The sequence below is a fragment of the Nycticebus coucang genome, chromosome X, assembly GCF_027406575.1.
Source record: "Nycticebus coucang isolate mNycCou1 chromosome X, mNycCou1.pri, whole genome shotgun sequence".
Classification (NCBI taxonomy): domain Eukaryota; kingdom Metazoa; phylum Chordata; class Mammalia; order Primates; family Lorisidae; genus Nycticebus; species Nycticebus coucang.
Window position 1 is genome coordinate 17,090,515 of NC_069804.1, and position 19,984 is coordinate 17,110,498.

A 19,984-nucleotide genomic window follows, 5' to 3' on the forward strand; every position below is an offset into this window, starting at 1 on the left:
CAAGCTCACCTTGTACTAGGTTATTTACCATCCTGCCCCCATTGCCTTTTGAATCTCTTGTGTCTGCCATGTTCTCTTCTGACCTGGGGGTTTTGCATAAATCATTCTCTCTTGGAGCATCCCTCCTCCTCCATAAGTTTATGTCTGATTATCCTACAGACCTCAGCTCCCTCACTGCTTTCTCTGAAAGAGCCAGCCCTCCCTAATAAGGTAGAAAACCCCTGTCATAAGCTCTTATAGCACCTTATATCTCTTTTTTATAACACTAGTATTTTATCTTTTACACTTAAGTGATTCTTTGATTAAACTCCATGAAATAAGGGATCTTGCCTATTTTCTTTGCTCTTGTGTCCCCAGAGTCTATCACAATACCTGGCATGTGGTTGGCTCTCAAGACATTTATTGAGTGATTGCTTAATTGTATTTCTCAGGTATAGAGTTTACAGAACGTCCTGTTTTACCCTTTTTGGGAAATGTAACTACATTTTCTCTTGGCCAGTATTTATGCTCATCTTTTCCCTGTGATTTTCCTAAGACTACTAAATTTTAGTGGTCTCATCTTGACAGTCTTAAAGCATTTTAGGCATGAGATTTATTAAATCTAGGCCAATGGTCTTGGATTTACTTCAAGCCTGTAAGTGTTCTTGGACTTGAGTTCCTTCCGTCCTTTTTCATCTCAAGGTAGTTATTCTTGGAGTAGAGGACACTAGCTTAGACCACATTTTCTGATCCAGAGCAATACAACAAAATCTAGGTAAGTTTATTTTAATTCAGTTATTTAGAATTTGAAATTCAGAACATAATTACCTCATAGAAACCATGTTAAAACTGATCCTTACATTTTCATGCAGGTGCCCCTAAAACTTGTTAACCAATAGGATATCTTAAGTAGTACAGTATTAGTATGAACTGTGAATTTCTGTGATCTCATTTTAGCTCTATCTTTTGATCTAAACCCAATAGGAAGGACTGGGAGTTGAGTATTAGTGGTGGTGCTGGGACAAGTATCAAGTAGATGGTAGTAGATATACATTGGGTTGATACTGGATTTTCTACCTTGTAAAGGAATTCTAAAGGCCAAGGGTGAAGAGGCAAGCTATATACTTGGTATTTGAAATTTCTATGCTAGTAAATTATGTGTAACTCATAATCATGTATTGGTTTGATTTGATAATGGTAACTGAATTATAGAGGACTGTTAAATCAGATTACTCTCCACTGTTGGGAGAGTAAAGTGAAGATCTTATTAATTATGGGTCACATGGTCTCATCTAGGAAGAAAACTAAGTAGGAGTGCATTATCTCTTTGCTTATATCCAAAATGAAGAAGTCTCTAACAAACGGTTAATTAATTAGGGTGTTTTTCACAGGGCTCTGCTTTCCATAGAAATGGTTTTCTTGTATACATGGATCATGAGTTTTAAGACACTTTCAAACTATTTAAACTCTCTTATTATAACAGAAGTTAGTCATGTACCAAATGTATTTCTGTGCAATTTTCAGTGACAAAATGGTTCTCTCATTTGTATGTATAAAAACAATGCCGGTAACAAAAACAAAACTGATGATTCAAGTGATTTTGTACTCTTTGGGAAGAAGAAAAGACCAATTGAAATGAAGATTATAATTTCAGCAACAAAGGAAGCATTCAAGGCCGAGGCAGCTCTTAAATTCAATACTAATACCTATGAAATAAGTTATATGCCTTACGTTTCTATCACTTCTTATAGGTACCTGCTTACTTGCCAATGCAGAGACAAGATCACTTAGGTGTACTCTTAGTGCCAGACATATCCACTTTGAAATGTATTTGGTTATTTGTTTACAAACTTAATGGTTAGTAATCAAAAACTGAAATATTTTTTAGAGACTTAGAATCTTTATATTAGAAGGTACCTTAGAGGACATCTAGTTTTGTTTTAAAAAAAAAAATCCTTTCTGAGTGGTGCCTGTGGCTCAGTCGGTGGGGCCCCGGCCCCATATACTGAGGGTGGCGGGTTCAAACCCAGCTTCTGGCCAAACTGCAACAACAATAACAAAAATAGCTGGGCGTTGTGGCGGGCGCCTGCAGTCCCAGCTACTCGGGAGGCTGAGGCAGGAGAATCACCTGAGCCTGGGAGTTGGAGGTTGCTGTGAGCTGTGTGACGCCACGGAACTCTACTGAGGACGACAAAGTGAGACTCTTTCTCTACAAAAAAAGAAAAAAAAATCTTTTCTACCAAGGCCAAACTGTTTGCAGCAGCCCCTTCCTTCCACCTGCCAATTTTTTCCTTGTCAGCCTGCTTCAGATATACAGGCCTTCTCCATTCTTTAAATTTATCAAACTCTGTAAGACTCTTTGTACTGCCTTGAATGCACTTCTCATGGTCCTATGCCTGTGGCTTGCTTCTTTAAATGGAAAAGATTTCTTTGAAATAACATCTCTTCAAACAGGCCTTTCCTAGACCACCTACCTAAAGGACCCCTCTTTCTAACTGCCATAACTCTATCATGAGACTGTTTTATTTCCCTTATAATACTTGTTACTGTCTGAAATTATCATATTTATTTCTTTATTGTCTATCTTCCCTTAGCTCCATGAGAGCAGGAGCCAAGTCTGTGCTGTTCACTGCTGTATCTGGAAGCATCCACAACAGTTGCTGACTCATTGTAGACGGCTGACAAATATGACAAAGATGAGAATGAATGCAACCATTGTTAGTTGATCATCATCCAGTCATTACTGAGCTGAAACCTGTCTCCTTTTCTTTTTTTTTCTTTTTTTTTTTTTTTTGTAGAGACAGAGTCTCACTGTACCGCCCTCGGGTAGAGTGCCGTGGCGTCACACGGCTCACAGCAACCTCTTAACTCTTGGGCTTACGCGATTCTCCTGCCTCAGCCTCCCGACGCAGCTGGGACTACAGGCGCCCGCCACAACGCCCGGCTATTTTTTGGTTGCAGTTTGGCCGGGGCTGGGTTTGAACCCGCCACCCTCGGCATATGGGGCTGGTGCCCTACTCACTGAGCCACAGGCGCCGCCCAAACCTGTCTCCTTTTCATCTCTACCACTCACTGGTCTTAGTTCTGGCCCCTAAAATTAATCACCTACTTTTTTTTCAAAAGAGTCTTCAGACATTTGGATGTCAGTCACCTCTCACTGAAATCATACACGCCCAGTTCCCTCCCCAGCTCCTCATCTGGTATGGTTTTAGGAGAGTGGTCACCATCCAGGTTATCCCCATCACTAGGGGGTTTTGTTTTGTGATACCCAGTACTACACATAGTATGTTACATGGAGTCTGAGCCTCAGAGAGAAGAGTTTAATTTGTTTAATATTGCAATGCTTTATTTTTGATAAAAATTCTTTTATTTCCATACAAATGACTATAGGATCATTTATATGTGATGTCATTATCAGAGTTCTTAAAAACTTATTGTGGAATATAACAACATAGAAAGAAATAAAACATAAATAGACACTCTAATGAATAATTATAAGTGAATGTTTATTTAACCATCACTCAAGTCCAGAAATAGAAATAGTGTCCCAGAAAGCCTGCCTTGTATCTCTTCTCAATCTCAACCCTCCCTAGTGGTAATTAATACCCTGATTTTTATAATAAACACTTCCTTGATCACTTTTTTATAGATTTATCACTTATATTTGCATATTTAATATAGTTTGTAGTTCAGCTTTGCCTGTTTTAAAACTGTATAAATGAAACAATGTTGTTCTTCAGCCTTCTGTTATATAACAAATTACCACAGTTTAGCCACTTAAAATTATGCCCATGTATTAGTGCACAGTTCTGTAGGTCAGAAGTCTGGAATGGGGTGGCTAGATTCTCTGCTCAGGATAGCTGTCATAAAGCTGAAATCAACTTATCTGCTGGGCTGAGTTCTCTTTTTCTTGAGTTCTAACATTGGTTTCCAAGATCCAACTCTGCTCTTTTGACTCCTTTATCATTTGTGTGTTTTCTATTTCATGAATTTTTGCTCTCATTTCTGTGTTTTCATTGGATTTGTGGTTTTTTTAACCTCTTAAGATTGATGCTTAGTTTATTAGTTTTTAGTTTTTTTATATTTTTGGCATACATACATAAGATTCTCAGTCCCCCCAAAGCATTGCTTTAGCTTCTTCCTATAAATCTGTAGTTTAAGTGTCTATTATAATTTCCTCTTTGACTGATGTATGGATTATTTTGCAATGGATCTATTTCCAAACATGAATGTTTTCTAATTATCTCGTTTGTGATTGATTTCTTACATATTTTAGTTGTGGAAAGAGAACATCTTCTGACTTTAGGCCTCATAATTTGTTTTTTGTTTTTTTTTCTGTAGAGACAGAGTCTCACTTTACTGCCCTCAGTAGAGTGCTGTGGCGTCACATGGCTCACAGCAACCTCCAGCTCCTGGGCTTATGTGATTCTCCTGCCTCAGCCTCCCGAGCAGCTGGGACTACAGGCGCCCGCCACAATGCCCGGCTATTTTTTTGTTGCAGTTCAGCTGGGGCTGGGCTTGAACCCACCACCCTCGGTATATGGGGCCGGCGCCCTACTCACTGAGCCACAGGCGCCGCCCTCATAATTTGTTTTGAATTGTGTTACGGCCTACCATATCAGTTTTTGTAAATGTGTTTGTGCTTAACGGGGAGATATTCTGCAATTCTTTGCAGCAGGGTATATGCTCATTTGGTCAAGTTTTAAAAAGTTCAAAATCTTCTGTGTCCTGATATTTTTCCCTTTCATTGAGTTCTTTTTTCTGTTATTCTCTCCTTCTAGCATTCTAATTTATTTTTCAAATTTGGTCTTTCACCCTTTGGACCTTTCATTTCTGTCAAAATGTTCAACTTTTGGTTTTATTATTTCAATACTACAGGTTTTTTTTTAGGCTATTCCTGATTATTTTAATATTGCAAGTCTTTCTGGGTCACTTTCTTTTTCACGTGTTTCTGTTGGTTCTTGTTTGTTGGTGTCTTCCCTTGTGTATCCAGCCATCTTTGATTATGTGCTACAGGCCAGAAATGAGAAGTTTTCTGTAGCATTATCGAGAAGCCTAGGTTGATGCCATCTTCCCTCAGTGTTTTTTCCTTTCCTTTACCAATCTGAATGTGGAACTACCTTAATCCAAAGTACATACTGAGGTTTTATAAACATTGTCCAGATGATATAAAGCTACAATTCAAATCTGTCCAAGAACTGGTTTATTTCTGATTTTCCTTATCCTTAGAGTGTAGCTCTTTGGGATTTCGCCTTCAAGTGAGGGGTGTGTGGTTTATCAAACATTCTGCCTTTGAAACCCTCTGGACTTTGACTTTGTGTTCCTTGATCTGTAAGAGTTTTATGAGCAAGCCTGTTTTTCTCCCATTTTCTGAACCTTCAAATACCAGAAGGGCTAAAATGGCTTTGGATGGTTTGAATTAATCCCTCTGGGTTCTATTATTTTGCCTTGATTTTAGCCAGGTAATTTTTCACAATCTTAGTGTTTGGTGCTTTTAGCCTGATTTTAAAAAGTATTTTCTCCATAGTTTACATTTGTCCTCAAAGAGACATTTCATCCAAGTTATGTAGTTTGCCATTATCAGAAGCTAAAGTCTCTGAGTTTTTGTACCTTTAAAAAAAAAATTAATCAGTGTTATTCATACAAAATTGCAGCTAAATATAATTTGGCAAAATTTTATTTCCTCACTATGAATACTGGTAGTTAAAAGACCGTTCTTGACACCTATATTATGTATTCACTCACATATTTAATACATTACTCAGTTTTGATTACCCCAGAGAATAGATGGTACCAAATGTTCTTATTTATATACAGAACTCTTTGGGTGCTGGGCTTTCTTAGTGGGAATGATTATTTTTTTTATCTCAAGTTTCTTTTGAAATGAGCCATACCGTTATTGGTAGAGAGTAAAATATTTAAATGTTTCCTGAGTGTTTTTCCATACTAACCATAGAAAATGAAAGAATGATTCATTCTCAGAAACACTCTGAGCATCTTTTACCCAGAATGTGACTGATTTAGATCTTTGTATGGCTGCCTACTTGTCATTGCAATCTCAGCTCAAATGTCATGCTGTTAGAGAAGTCCTCACTGTCTTGAGTGTCAGTCTTTCTATTCTCCTTCATAAGTATTAGTATCTGATAATAATCTTATTTTGCCTATCCTAGCAAAACATAAAGTTCCACAAGGGCAAGCAAGGACCTTGCCTAGTGTCTTGTGTGTCTTATTTACCCATTCCTTGAGATGTCCTCAGTAATTATTTGATTAATGAATGAATGAATAGAATAAATATTTGTTTCTTCTCAAATTGTGATATCATTTTCTCTAAATGTCACAGTAATCTTTTAAAAATTTGTGATTCCATTTCACTAAAATTTTCCAAAATAAGTATAGTGAAAGGAATAAAGTGAATCAAGGGAGAGACTAGTAGGTGATGTTATGGGGGGGAGGTCAAGGCCCAGGACTCATGTAGACTTTGGCTTTCTCTTTTAATGACATTGGAGGCCATTAGAGCGTTTTGAGTAAGAAAAGCCATGATCTGACTTATCCTAAAGAGTTACTCTGACTCCTGTCAGAACTATAGGAAGCTGTGGGGATATTGAAGTATGGTCTCTTACATCTATTCTGCTGGCTGATTTGCCTATCCCCATGCCAAAATTACCCTGTCTTAATTCCCATGGCTCTGTTGTAATCCTTAGTATATTCAGGAGGACATCCTACCAGATTCTACCCTCTAGGCCAAGCCTTCTTACTTTTCTTATCATTCATTTCTTTTTTCTATTCTTTTCTCTTCATTCTTACAATAGGAGGGTATTGCTTGTACTTGGAACTCTGCTCTTCCATATATATTTTTAAATCAACTTGTCTTAATTCTTCAGAAAACCCTGTTGGAATTTTGATTGAAATTGCATTGACTATCAAAATGGAAAGAATTGACATCTTTCTACTATTGAATCTTCCTAGTCTTAAAATTTAGATAACTCTATTTAGGTCTTCTTTTATGCCTTAGAATAAAGTTATTATATATATTTGAGTAGAGGTCTTGACTATCTTTTGTTTGTTAAATCCTAAGTACCTTACTTTGTTATTATTGTAAACGTTGATTTTAAAAAATCACAATGCTGACATTGCAAATGCGGTTGATATTTGCTTGTTAAACTTATGTCAGTTACATTGTCAAACACAATTCTAATGTTTGTGAATTCCTTTGAAATTTCTATGTAGACAATAATATCTGCATGTTCTGTTTTGCTTTTCTCTTTCTAATCTTATATACTTTATTCTTTTATTTTTCATTTTACTGGCCTAGCTTGAACCCACCAGGGTGTTTAATGATAACATTAATAAATGTAAATATAGAACTCTTTGTCATGTTAAGTTTTAAAAGGACTATGTCTAATACACCATATCTAAGAATATTTGTTGTAGTTTTTTTGTCCAGATGCCTTTATCAGTTTACAAACATTTTAAAATTATTACAGACATGATGTACCTTAGAGCTCTTTAGAAAGCTTGTACCAGTTTGCATTCCTGCCATCATTGTACAAAAGAGCACCACTTTCTGATGGTACTTAGCCACATCACATGGGGTACTCTTATTTTTAAAGTTTCAAATTTTAAAGGGCAGAAAATTTTTCTACTTGTCTAGATTTATTTCTTCCTTTTAAGCCAGTATTTTGTGTTGCTATCACTGTTATTCTTCTTATAGATAGAGCAGGTTTTTGAGACAAAATAACTTATTTTGAAAATATTTCAGATTTAAAGTTCAAAAATAGTACAAAGAATTTCCTATTTCCTGTACCCTTGACCCAGGTTCTCCAAATGTTATCATTTTATCATATTTGCCATATTATTCCATGTCTCTTTTTCTTACATATGTATTTAAAATTACATATGTAATTTTTTCTGAATGATTTAAGTTGCAGATATGAGGACTCTTTTTCTCTAAAACTTTGGTTCTATTTCTTAAAAACAAGAGTATTGTTTTACATAAACAACAGTACTGTTAACATCTGAAAATTATCATTCTTCACAAAACTATTATCTAATCTGTAGACACTTCAATTTTATCAGTTGTCCTTTATAGCAAAAATTTTTTTACAAATTTTTTTTTGTCCAGGATCCGATCCAGGACCATGTATTATATTATCAAGTCTCTTAATCTTCTTCAATCTCAAACAGTTACTCAGTCCTTCCTGTCTTTTATGACCTCAACATTTTAAAAGAATGCAGGCCAGTTATTTAGTAGGCTATCTTCAGTTTGAGCTTCGTTGTTTCTTGTTGTTAGATTCAGGTTTCACATTTCTGGGAGGAATGTCACAGAAGTAGTGATGTGATGTTTACTATCAGGAGGCATATAATGTTGGTTTGTCCTATTACTGATGGTGTTAACTTTGATCGTTTAATTAAGGTTGTGTCTGGCAGGATTCTTCACTATAAAATTACTATTTTTCCCTTTATAATTAATAGGTATCTTGTGGGGAGATACTTTAAGACTAATAATACCCTGTTTTCCATCAACTTTCAACCAGTAGTCTTAATATATATTGATGATACTTGCCTGAAATAATTATTACCAGACTGATTGCCAAATGGTGATTTTCTAATTCCATCACTACATTTATTATTTGGAATTATGCTTTACAAAAGAGCTTTTCTTTCTCCTCCATTTATTTATGTCAGTCAATTTACAAATTCTGTTACTAAGTTAATTTGTGACTAAAATATTCTCATTAGGCCAGTGGGAATCACTTCAAGGTGACCCTGTGCCTTTTGATGTATCCCTGTCATTCTTTGAGCATTTCCTTACTTTCTGGCATCATAAAAATATGCCGTAGGTTCCTATTGTGATTTTCCTGCCCCACCCTGGACTCAGTCATTTCTCCAAGGAACCATGGTTTCTTTTAATGAAGCACCAGTGCTATCGGGATGTCATTTCTCCTAGGCCTTCTCAGCAACAGAGCTTGGGAATATATGTATGAGAGTGTATATGTTTACACACACATTTATTGCTACAGCTCTCTGTAATAAAAACAGAGGTTTATTGTTAACTCTAACTGCAAAATTTCCCCCTTTTTATAATTGTAACTCTTTTATATGAGAGTAAGAAACCAAGTTCTCATTATTTGCAATATATTTATTTGCCTCATCTTTTTTTTTTTTGAGACAGAATCTCAAGCTGTCGCCCTGGGTAGAGTGCTATGGTGTCACAGCTCACAGCAACCTCAAACTCTTGGGCTTAAGTGATTCCCTTGCCTCAGCCGCCACAACACCTGGCTATTTTTTGTTTATAGTTCTCATTGTTGTTTGGCAGGCCCAGGCTGCATTCGAATCCGTCACCCGTGGTGTATGTGGCTGGCGCACTAGCCGCTGAGCTACAGGCAGTGAGCCTATTTGTTTAATCTTACAATATACATAAAGAAGTTTTATATTACTATGTAAAAGTAAATATCTGATTATAGTATTTGTTTATATTTCTTTTTGTTTTTAGCTTGAAGACAGTAGGCCGTTAAAATACTGTTTTCAAAACCTGTGGCAAATTCCTTTGCCCTTGTCCCCTTCAGTGTGGTTATATTATTCATTTCCAATACAGTGAGACTCAATTTTTTGAGTTCATTCCATTTTGGATTCTTCTCTCATATTGTTTTGTTCTGTCTTGTTTTTCTCATTTAAAATATTAACATGGATTTAAAAGAACAATACAGAAAGGTAAGGTAAGATAGGTTATTAGAGTATTGCTGTATAAAACTTAATGGCTTTTAATTGTGTTTGTTCTTTCAGGGTTTAATACGTCACTATTGAACAAATATGTGAAAATTCCTGTCAGCCAGTGAGAATTTCTTCCTTTGGACATTTTTTGTTCTTCTTACTGCACAACATTTTCAGAAATCCCTTTTTTGTCGCCATGTTTGGTGGCTTACATCAAAGGAGGAGTTTGTCTTCATGAAGATTCCTAACATTGGTAATGTGATGAATAAATTTGAGATTCTTGGGGTTGTAGGTGAAGGTAAGTTGGATTTCTACATTTGAGCAATGTACATTTATATCTACTACCAAAAAAGTTACTAATTCAGATTCTATTAATTTAACATGTATCTATTTAGATGGGATTAAGAGTAAAATACTAAAAGTAAAATGACTCTTAAGTTATTCGGGTGTTAACTTTTCAGTGAAAAAGTAAAACATTTAAAAACTCTTTAAAGTTTAATAAATCAAGAATTTCTTAAGACTGCCCTCATTCTTTTCATTAGGAATCATGGTTTCTGGGGCTACTTTTTTTTCCCTTTGGTATCATTTTATTTTTATATTAGCTAGGCTTATTTTGAATAACTTAACATTTATTTATATATGTTAAATTTTACTTAATACTTGGTAAATAAATGAACAAATAATTTCTATTACTTTGTAAATGACAAGCCACATTTTATAAATTCTGAACTACACAATTTGTTCATATTTTACCATTTCCAAAAATCATGATGTGTCTGTCTTGTAATCATTGGCAGGTCATGGTTTAATTGGCACTACTTTTTCTTTAATAGTAGTACATAAAATAATGCTTACAACCAATGGTGTAATTAATCTGATAAAATATGGTAATTTTTATAAGTTGATTTCTAGAAAAATTATCATTTCTTCCTGATTTTTCCTGCTTAGTAATATTTACTCTTGACTTAAAATAACTTAGAAATTTTGATAAATGATTCTATTAAAAGGGGATAAATGATTATAATTATTTTTCTTAGCATTTATATCTTTAAAGCAAATATTATAAAAATTTCATATTTCATATTTTTCAAATTTTGTATTTCTAAAGAAGTCTTAAATATTTACCTGTGTGAACAGCAAAACTGTTTAAGATTTTAATGTTATGTTGGTAAATTGTTTTCAAATAAATAGAAACATTAAAATATTAATAAAGAGAGTTTAATCATTGGATGCTTGTTTCAAGGACTGAAGTTGAAATCATCTGAAAAGAATGGGTCTTTCAGGCAGTGCCTGTGGCTCAGTGAGTAGGGTGCTGGCCTCATATACCAAGGGTGGCGGGTTCAAACCCGGCCCCGGCCAAACTGCAACAAAAAATAGCTGGTTGTTGTGGTGGGTGCCTGTGGTTCCAGCTAATTGGGAGGCTGAGGCAGAAGAATTGCCTAAGTCCAGGAGTTGTAGTTTTCTATGAGCTGTGATGCCATGGCACTCTACCAAGGGCGACAAAATGAGACTCTGTCTCTAAAAAAAAAAAAAAAGAATGGGTCTTTCTTCCCATACTAGTCAACTCCTTTCCCTTTTCTTCATTGATATTAATTGTATAAAAACTCATAATTCCTTGTCTACTATCTGTTCTATAAGAACTATCTTTTAAATTTATTTTTCATAAGTATTGCAATTAGAGACTTGTGCAATAAAGTTGCTGGCTAGAGAAGGTCAGTGCATAGGGTCTAACAAGGTTGGAATGTTCCAGATTCTGAGTTTTTCTAGATCATAACCTTGTTTTTCTCAGTGTACTCATAGTTGATCATCTTCTTAGGGATTGGCTCAGAATTACCAGAGTCTCATATATATCAGACTATGTTAATTTAAGGTGAAATCAGAATTATCATTGGTGTATGTTTTTTTTTCTTTATAAACCAGCTCAGATTATTTTTGGCTTAGAAATTACATATATATTATAAGTATATAAAAATCTGTCAAGCAAGCTTTACATTCCTGTAGCCTACATGGTGGACTTTTACCCTGTAGAAAAACTGACATGGGCAGTTAAATGGGGATTGGATGATTGTGGAGTTCAGTTAGATGGTTATAATGGCTAGTTCCATCTTAACTATGATAATAAGGTTCATTCTCTACCAAAATGAGGGACTTATTCAGGCCCCCTATATTCCATTGAAGATACATTTTCCAATTTGTCTCCCTGAAGTCCCCTTCTTATAGATGGATGCAGGCTATGCCTGCCTGCTGTTGTCAATGTTTTTGACATTTCTATAAAGCTTGGTTATCATACATTACATTTTGATTCTCTTAATTAGATGTTTTACACTATAACTTTAACCTCAGTTTCTTGGGTACCTTGCTGTCTACTCTGTGTTCTGCTTCTAAGGAAGTAGTTTGCCACCTAGGTGATAGGATAAATAACCCGATAGATAGTGAGGAATTGCATCAAAATACACCAAGGACAGTGGAAGTGCTTGTGGCCTGCACCCTTGAACTAAGTTTTTATTTATGGCAAAAAGGTGGCAACTCCTTTTACTTATTAATTGGAATGCTGAAGCTGTTTTGCCAGTCAGAAGACCTTCTAGTATCCTAGAGGAATATATAAATGTCTCCTAGGACAGATAGCATATTTGGTAGGTTCTGTGGTTGAGCTTATGATTGGGATGTCATTAGCTCTTAATTTTCCTAGAATCTTTTGAGTTAATTTTCATTTACTGTCCCAAATCTTATCTCTACAAACATGTAAGCCTAAATTAAAAAATGTTCTAAGTGAAATTTTCTTTAACAAGAGAAATATTAAAATATTTCTTGTGAGAAATGACTTATCTATACTCCTAGTTTATAAAAAGCATACAATTGAATATCCATGCTCTATTTGTATGTGGTTCATTACTGTATTATCACCCTAGAATATGGTCATTTGGGGAACCATTACTATAACATATACAGATAATGCAAATATAGCAGAACTTTGATTTTTTTAAGAGCTGTAGTTTGTATGCGTGGCCTTGATTATTTACCTCTTTTCATTATAGGAGCCTACGGAGTTGTACTTAAATGCAGACACAAGGCAAGTACATGGTTTTTAAGAAAAAAATATCTGCCTATGTTAAACTTTTTTGAAAGTAGTACCTTACTCTGTGCATGTGGACATACACATGTTGAGTATCCCTTATCTGAAATGCTTAAGGCCACAAATGTTTTGAATTTGGGAATATTTGCATATTCCAAATGTGGGACCCAAGTCTAAACACAAAATTCATTTATGTTTCATATACACCTTATGGGAGTACCCAAAGGTAAATTTATACAATATTTAAAATTTTGTGCATAAAACAAAGTTTGTGCAAAATACTTATGTATGAAATTTTCCACTTGTTACATCATGTTGGTGTTCAAAAAGTTTTGGATTGTGGAGTATTTCAGATTTCAAATTTTCCAATTAGGGATGCTCAACATGTAATTAAAACTTTCTGGTTATAATGATGATGCTTATTGAAGTAGAATGAATATGTCAACTCAGAAAGAGACTACTATTGGATAAGCTTGATCATAGTTAAGTAGTCCTTAGCTCTTTGCAATATATGCTATTTTTTTCAACCAACCCGTGCCATGCCACCTCATAATGACATTTAGATTAATAACAGGCAGTATATATAGGGTGGTCCCACAGGATCATATTATGGCATTTTTATTGTGCCTTTTCTGTGTTTGTATATGTTTAGATACACAAATAACATTGGGTTAAGTTGTCTCCAGTATCCAGTACATATAGTAACATGCTGTACAGATTTATAGCCTAGATGTATGGTAGACTATACCATCTAGGTTTGTGTAAGTATACTCTATAATATTTACACAATGACAAAATCACCTAATAATGTATTTCTCAGAACGTATCCCAATGTTAAGTGATACGTGACTCTAAAGTGAAAAGCTGCCTAATGAGAAAAGAGAAGAGATGGTAGAATGGGAAGAAGAGAGCAAGGTAGTAGTAGATGTATGTTCAAGTGCTTACCAGCAAGGAATTTTTCCAGTATTTTTCACATAGACTCAGTAACTTAAATTGCTTGATGAATTTGAGCCCAGATTTCAAAGGGTAGTGGATAGGTGTTTGGTTATGAATGAGGGCTTGGGATAGTGGTGCATGATTATGATTACAAGGCTGTAGTTGGTCACGCTTGAACAACCATGAGATAAATCTTATTAAAGATTATTTGTGATAATAATCACAGATTATTCAGGTAAGTTATATAAAGTTTTCATAGCCCTTGTTCAGCATGTTTTGCTTGGAGGCTAACTTTAAGATGTCAAGTGTTGAAACCATTAATAATTTCAAACATTAGATTAACGTATTAACTGCCATGTGAGTTGTATTTAACTCATACTAGTTTTGAGCCCAGGGCCTCATGAAGCTGTGATACCACTGCTCATTATTTTTGCTGTCAGTTGGTATGTCTCCCCAACATCCAGCTGGCCTGCCCAAAGGCACCACACGTGCTAGACTTTGTTCTCTGATTACCCTAGTTTCCGATTGCACATTTTGCCTTGAATGTTTTGCTGGGCAGCTTTTTGAATGAAATCAGTATGATAGTATGCAGTGATGTGACATTGTGCACATACTTGGGGGTGTGATTCAGAAGTCCACATCCAGGACCATCCAAGGTCCTCTTTAGACACAACTAAATACTTGTGGAATGACAAAAGACTCCATTCTCCGAAACGAATTCAATGAGTATGTTGTGAATCACCTACAACTGTAGCCCCAAGGAAAAAACTTTTTTCTAAAAAGTGCGACAGTCAATGTGTTAAATATTTTTCTCTTATGGTTTACCTAGTCTGGTATAACATTTGGCCTCGTGTTATTTTGTACATGTTAAGACCAAGGTTTTAAGTTGTGGTTTTTATAGTGATATATTTTATGTCTGAGATGAGCTTAGCAATTTAACCCAAAACATTGAAACTCTTGGATTTATCATCTATCAATATAACATATGTGTGTATGTATGTATTCATACACATGCAAATAAAGATGATACAATTTTTATGTTTGCTTTTCTTTTCCTATTGTATATAAATACTACCTACTTTTTGGATTTAAGGCTTCATGACAGTTAATATTTTTGTATTTTAGATCACAAATCTCTTACTTTAATGCAATGGCTTTTCTATTCTTAAAAATGGGTATTTAAATTGTTTTATGTTGGTAATAGTTGATAATAGATCTCTTTGCCAGTAAATCCTCAAAAATGAATAGAGGCTGAGATGGGTGGATTGCCTGAGCTCACAAGCTCGAGACCAGCCTCAGCCAGAGCGAGACTCCATCTGTAAATATAGACAGGCATTGTGGCAGGCACCTGTAGTCCCAGCTACTTGCGAGGCTAAGGCAAGAGAATCACTTTAAGTGATTTAAGCCCAAGAGTTTGAGGTTGCTGTGAGCTGTGATGCCATGGCACTCTACTGAGGGCGACAAAATAAGACTCAGTTTGAATACTGTTGGTTCTTGGTTAAGGATGATTAAGAATTTAAAATAATAAATGGAATTAAAGTAAATTTAGCACCTTGAATGTCTCATTAAGAAATATTACTACAATTTGAATTAAATGGAAAACTCCCTAATGAAATGCTACACTTTTGATTAGTTATCTTTCGTTATATTTTGAAGCTTAAAAAAAAATTCTGGGTAGATATACTTGGGGGAAATAGGCTGTTAGTTTCCAAGTTAAATTTGACTCTTTTATGAATCTACCTCCTTTTATACTGTAGCTCTGTTTATATAGCATAGCAGATAGAAGCTTCAGTTCTTAATCCTAATCTTGGGTTTTAAAACCCAAGGATTTCTGAGATATCTCCATATCTCTTATATATACATACTTGCATACACATACATTATATATATATATATGTCTGATATATAATATACTGTATAATTCAAAGAATCCAAATGTTTTCTCCCAGTCTTTGTCATTCTTTGACCTGTGACCCTTTTCCCTTTCTTTTGACTTTATCTAAGCTCTCCTTCTGCCTGTTATGTAAAAATAAAGTTTATTAGTCAAATATATTATTTTAATCTTTCCATTTACTCATTTGTTAAAATGTGGTTGCACATACTTGGTTCTTAATAACACATACTATCAGTGCCAGCAAGATGGGCCCAGAGTGAAAGTGGATGAGAATGGGTATCTTTGCTTTTGGGAAAGCCACTCTAAATGTGAACTCTAATTCCTAGTGGCTGTATGTAGGATACTTGGAGTTAAAGGGATGGATAAACCATAGTTTTCTTGCCCTCATATGCCTTATGGTCTGTCTGAAGAGATGGAAGATAGATACTTTTTTTTATTTTTTATTTTTTGGCCGGGGCCAGGTTTGAACCCAGCACCTCCGGTATATGGGGCCGGCACCCTACTCCTTTGCGCCACAGGGACCACCCAGAAGATAGATACTTAAACAAACCTGTGTAGTTGCTGCAGATGGGATTGCATCTACAAAATTTCTCTTTTTGCTGCCCTTCACTACATGAAGGACTCGGACTAGCTCTCTAAGTATTGCTACTTTTTCCTTTCATGCATCTAAAAAAATATCAGTGGATGGAAAATGTAAAGCATAAATTCAAGCCTATCTCAGAGTAATATAAAACCCTTTTTAGAATCTGCAGCTGTTTAGTCATTAGACTTGTTATAATTTATCTTTTTCTCAGCTAAAATCAGACCTTCAAATCTATTGCCCTGTATCTAAAAATAGAGAATTTGATGCTTCTGGTGAGAGATACACTTTAGGATGGGACAAATGGATTACCATGAAACTCATGTGATAGTTAAAAATGTATATAAGCCCCCTGTTATACTCATTATATGTAGAATATTATGCCAGTATATTTTGTATGCCTTTAAAAATTTAGTAAATTGCTGGGCAGCGCCTGTGGCTCAGTGAGCAGGGCGCCGGCCCCATATACCGAGGGTGGTGGGTTCAAACCCAGCCCCGGCCAAAACTGCAACAATAAAATAGCCGGGCATTGTGGCAGGTGCCTGTAGTCCCAGCTACTCGGGAGGCTGAGGCAAGAGAATCGCCTAAGCCCAGGAGCTGGAGGTTGCTGTGAGCTGTGTGATGCCATGGCACTCTACCATGGGTGATAAAGTGAAACTCTGTCTCTATAAAAAAAAAAAAAAAAAAATTAGTAAATTGCTTATAAAAATGTGTAAGTCAGGTCTGGGTGATTGCTTTATACATAAATTGGGTATCTTTTTGAAAAGGTTGGTTGTGGGTGTATATATAATGAAATAATTCTTAGCATACTGTATTATTTGAACAAGTATCAAAGAAGGTTGCTATTTTAATCTGTGTGCTATTGCAGTAATTTAGAGGTCATGTTTATGAACAGATATGTCTTGTCTTTTGTGAACACAACATGATGTTGGGCTAATTCAGGCCAAAGACTGTACTTTTTAATTTGCTGAAATAAATGCTGCCAAATTAAAAAAGAAAAATACAGCTCATACCTTTTTTCTTTTTGGACAACTTCTGTTTATTGTTGTATATACACATTGGCATGTATGTGAAAACTCTCAGCAGTGACTTTTAAGCTTCTTTTTACAATCCCTTAGGACTACACATGTTTGAAAGGTGTTCTGGTTTGGATCCTTACCCTACAGATATGCATTGTTGATTATCTTTTTTTATTTACATGTCTATTTCAAAGGACCCATGAGAAAGGAGGCATGTTTTATCTCATGCTTTCTGTAGCAGAAGCCTAAAAAGGTCATGCTCACAATAAGGTAGGGAAAATTGAATGTGGTAGGAATAGGGAGATTATAGCTTGAGGAAAGAGGTCATGCAGCCTGATCGAGGTTGCACAGTGATGCCCTGAGCCCAGGACAGGGGAATTCTGATTCACATAGTTCCTTATCTTTGGCTGTGGTTGATTGATGAGACATTTTTGTTTGTTTTGAAGTAGTAGATGATATATATCTTTGAGGTAGCTAATTGTACAAAGCCATAAGCAATCCAATATTGGGGTGTAGCCTAGAAGTTTTAATAATACTGTCTTTTTTTTTTTTTTGAGATGGTCTCAAGCTGTCACCTTGGGTAGAGTGCCGTGGCATCACAGCTCACAGCAACCTCTAACTCCTGGGCTTAAGCGATTCTCTTGCCTCAGCTTCCCAATCAGCTGGGACTACAGGCACCCATCGCAACACCTGGCTATTTTTTGGTTGTAGTTGTCATTGTTTGGCAGGCCAGAGCTGGATATGAACCCGCCAGCTCTGGTGATGTGGCTGACACCTTTAAACCAGAGAACTGAAAATGAAGGATATAGTAGAGAGCTATTGCAGAATAGCAGGGACTCAGTCCCTGCAGAGGGATGGAAGATGATCTCAAGGATTTGAAGGCAGTAAACTGGGAAAGCATTGGTAATCATTTATCTAACTGGAAAACTTATAAAAGGTATATAAATTTGGGGGGAGAAATAATGAGTTTGGCTTTAATAATAAAGAATAAAAATGGCAGCAGAATATAAAACCTAATATTAATGAATGCCACATATTGAGTATCTAGCTAGATGCTCTCTTAGATGTCTTAATCCCTGTAACAACTCTACTCTTATCCCCATTTTACAGATGAGTAGACTGAGTCACAGAGGGGCTGTATATTAGGGCCAGCATCATGTGGCTAAGAAGTGGTTACTTTCATCTGACTCCAGAAATAGCTGACTGGAGCACGAGATGGGGCTGTGTCTTTCAAGAGTTAGAATGAAGGGGCTGTTTAAAATTGTCCTACTGAAAGGAGGAGGTAGGCAGACCTTTGAAAGCAAGGGAGAGGTAAAGTCTCCATCTTTCCTTAAGGCTGCATAATATTCCGTGGTGTACATATACCACAATTTATTAATCCGTTCGTGGATCGATGGGCACTTGGGCTTTTTCCATGACTTAGCAATTATGAATTGGGCTGCAATAAACCTTCTGGTACAAATATCTTTGTTATGATGGAGCTGGAACATATTCTTCTTAGTAAAGTATCTCAAGAATGGAAGAAAAAGTATCCAATGTACTCAGCCCTACTATGAAACTAATTTATGGCTTTCACATGAAAGCTATAACCCAGTTACAACCTAAGAATAGGGGGAAGGGGGAAAGGGAGGAGATGGAGGGGGAGATGGGGAGAGGGAGGGCGATTGGTGGGATTACACCTGCAGTGCATCTTACAAGGGTATATGTGAAACTTAGTAAATGTAGAATGTAAATGTCTTAACACAATAACTAAGAAAATGCCAGGAAGGCTATGTTAATCAGTGTGATGAAAATATGTCAAACCGTCTATAAAATCAGTGTATGGTGTCCCATGATTGCATTAATGTACACAGCTATGATTTAATAAAAAAATTAAATTAAAAAAAAGAAAGCAAGGGAGAAAGATTTTTTTAAAATGGGGTTTGCTAACAATGTAAAAATCCTTAAAAAGATTCATGATGGGCTTGGCGCCCATAGCTCAGTGGTTAGGGCATCAGCCACATACACCGGGGCTGGCAGGTTCAAACCCTGCCCACGCCTGCTAAACAATGACAACTACAACAAAAAGCTGGGCGTTGTGGCGGGTGCCTGTCGTCCCAGCTACTTGGGAGGCTGAGGCAAGAGACTCACTTAAGCCAAAGAGTTTGAGGTTGCTATGAGCTGTGATGCCACGGCACTCTACCGAGGGTGACACAGTGAGACTGTCTCAAAAAAAAAAAAAAAATCCATGATGGTAAGAATTGAGGGATGGTCGAATCTACTTCATTTAACAGTTCCATTTAATAAGTGAAATGGTACATTAAGAAAATCTGAATTATGCTATTTTTGTCTTGTGAGTTGAAGTACTAGAAAGAGTAGGCGACTAAATATTCACTAGTCAGGAATTATCCAGTTTCCCTCTACTAAAAGACATTTTTGGCTATTTGTTATTACTTAATTGTGACAGTTTATCTTTTGTAATAAGGCTTTGTTTTTAGTAGGCATTATACATTTTGAATTAGTAATTCCTTTTTTCTTTTTCAAATTAATTTTTTTCTACCTAAGAGGTGAATTAGGATTTGATTGTTGTTGTTCCCAGAGTAGAGGACCAGGGATTGATTCACACCCTTGATTCTGTGGGTCTCAAGAGTGGAACTCACTAGGGGTACTCTGATAGATTCACTTCACCCTTTCTCTGTAGGGAGATTCAGAGTATTTGTCAGTCAGTGTCCACAGGATTTGATTGTTATTATTTTTTTTAATCAAACTACTTTAAGAAGATACTGGAAGAAAAGTCAATGAACCATCACCAA

General features: G+C 35.9%; 1 protein-coding gene across 1 annotated transcript in view; it reads left to right on the top strand.

Annotated features, from left to right (window-relative positions):
- Positions 1-19,984, top strand: part of CDKL5 (cyclin dependent kinase like 5) — a 189,542-nt gene that overhangs the window by 61,292 nt on the left and 108,266 nt on the right. The window contains exons 3-4 of the mRNA XM_053580115.1: positions 9,763-9,988; positions 12,726-12,760. Coding sequence (XP_053436090.1) covers positions 9,925-9,988; positions 12,726-12,760 — 99 coding nt within the window. The 5' untranslated portion in view covers positions 9,763-9,924. The remainder of the gene's footprint in view (positions 1-9,762; positions 9,989-12,725; positions 12,761-19,984) is intronic.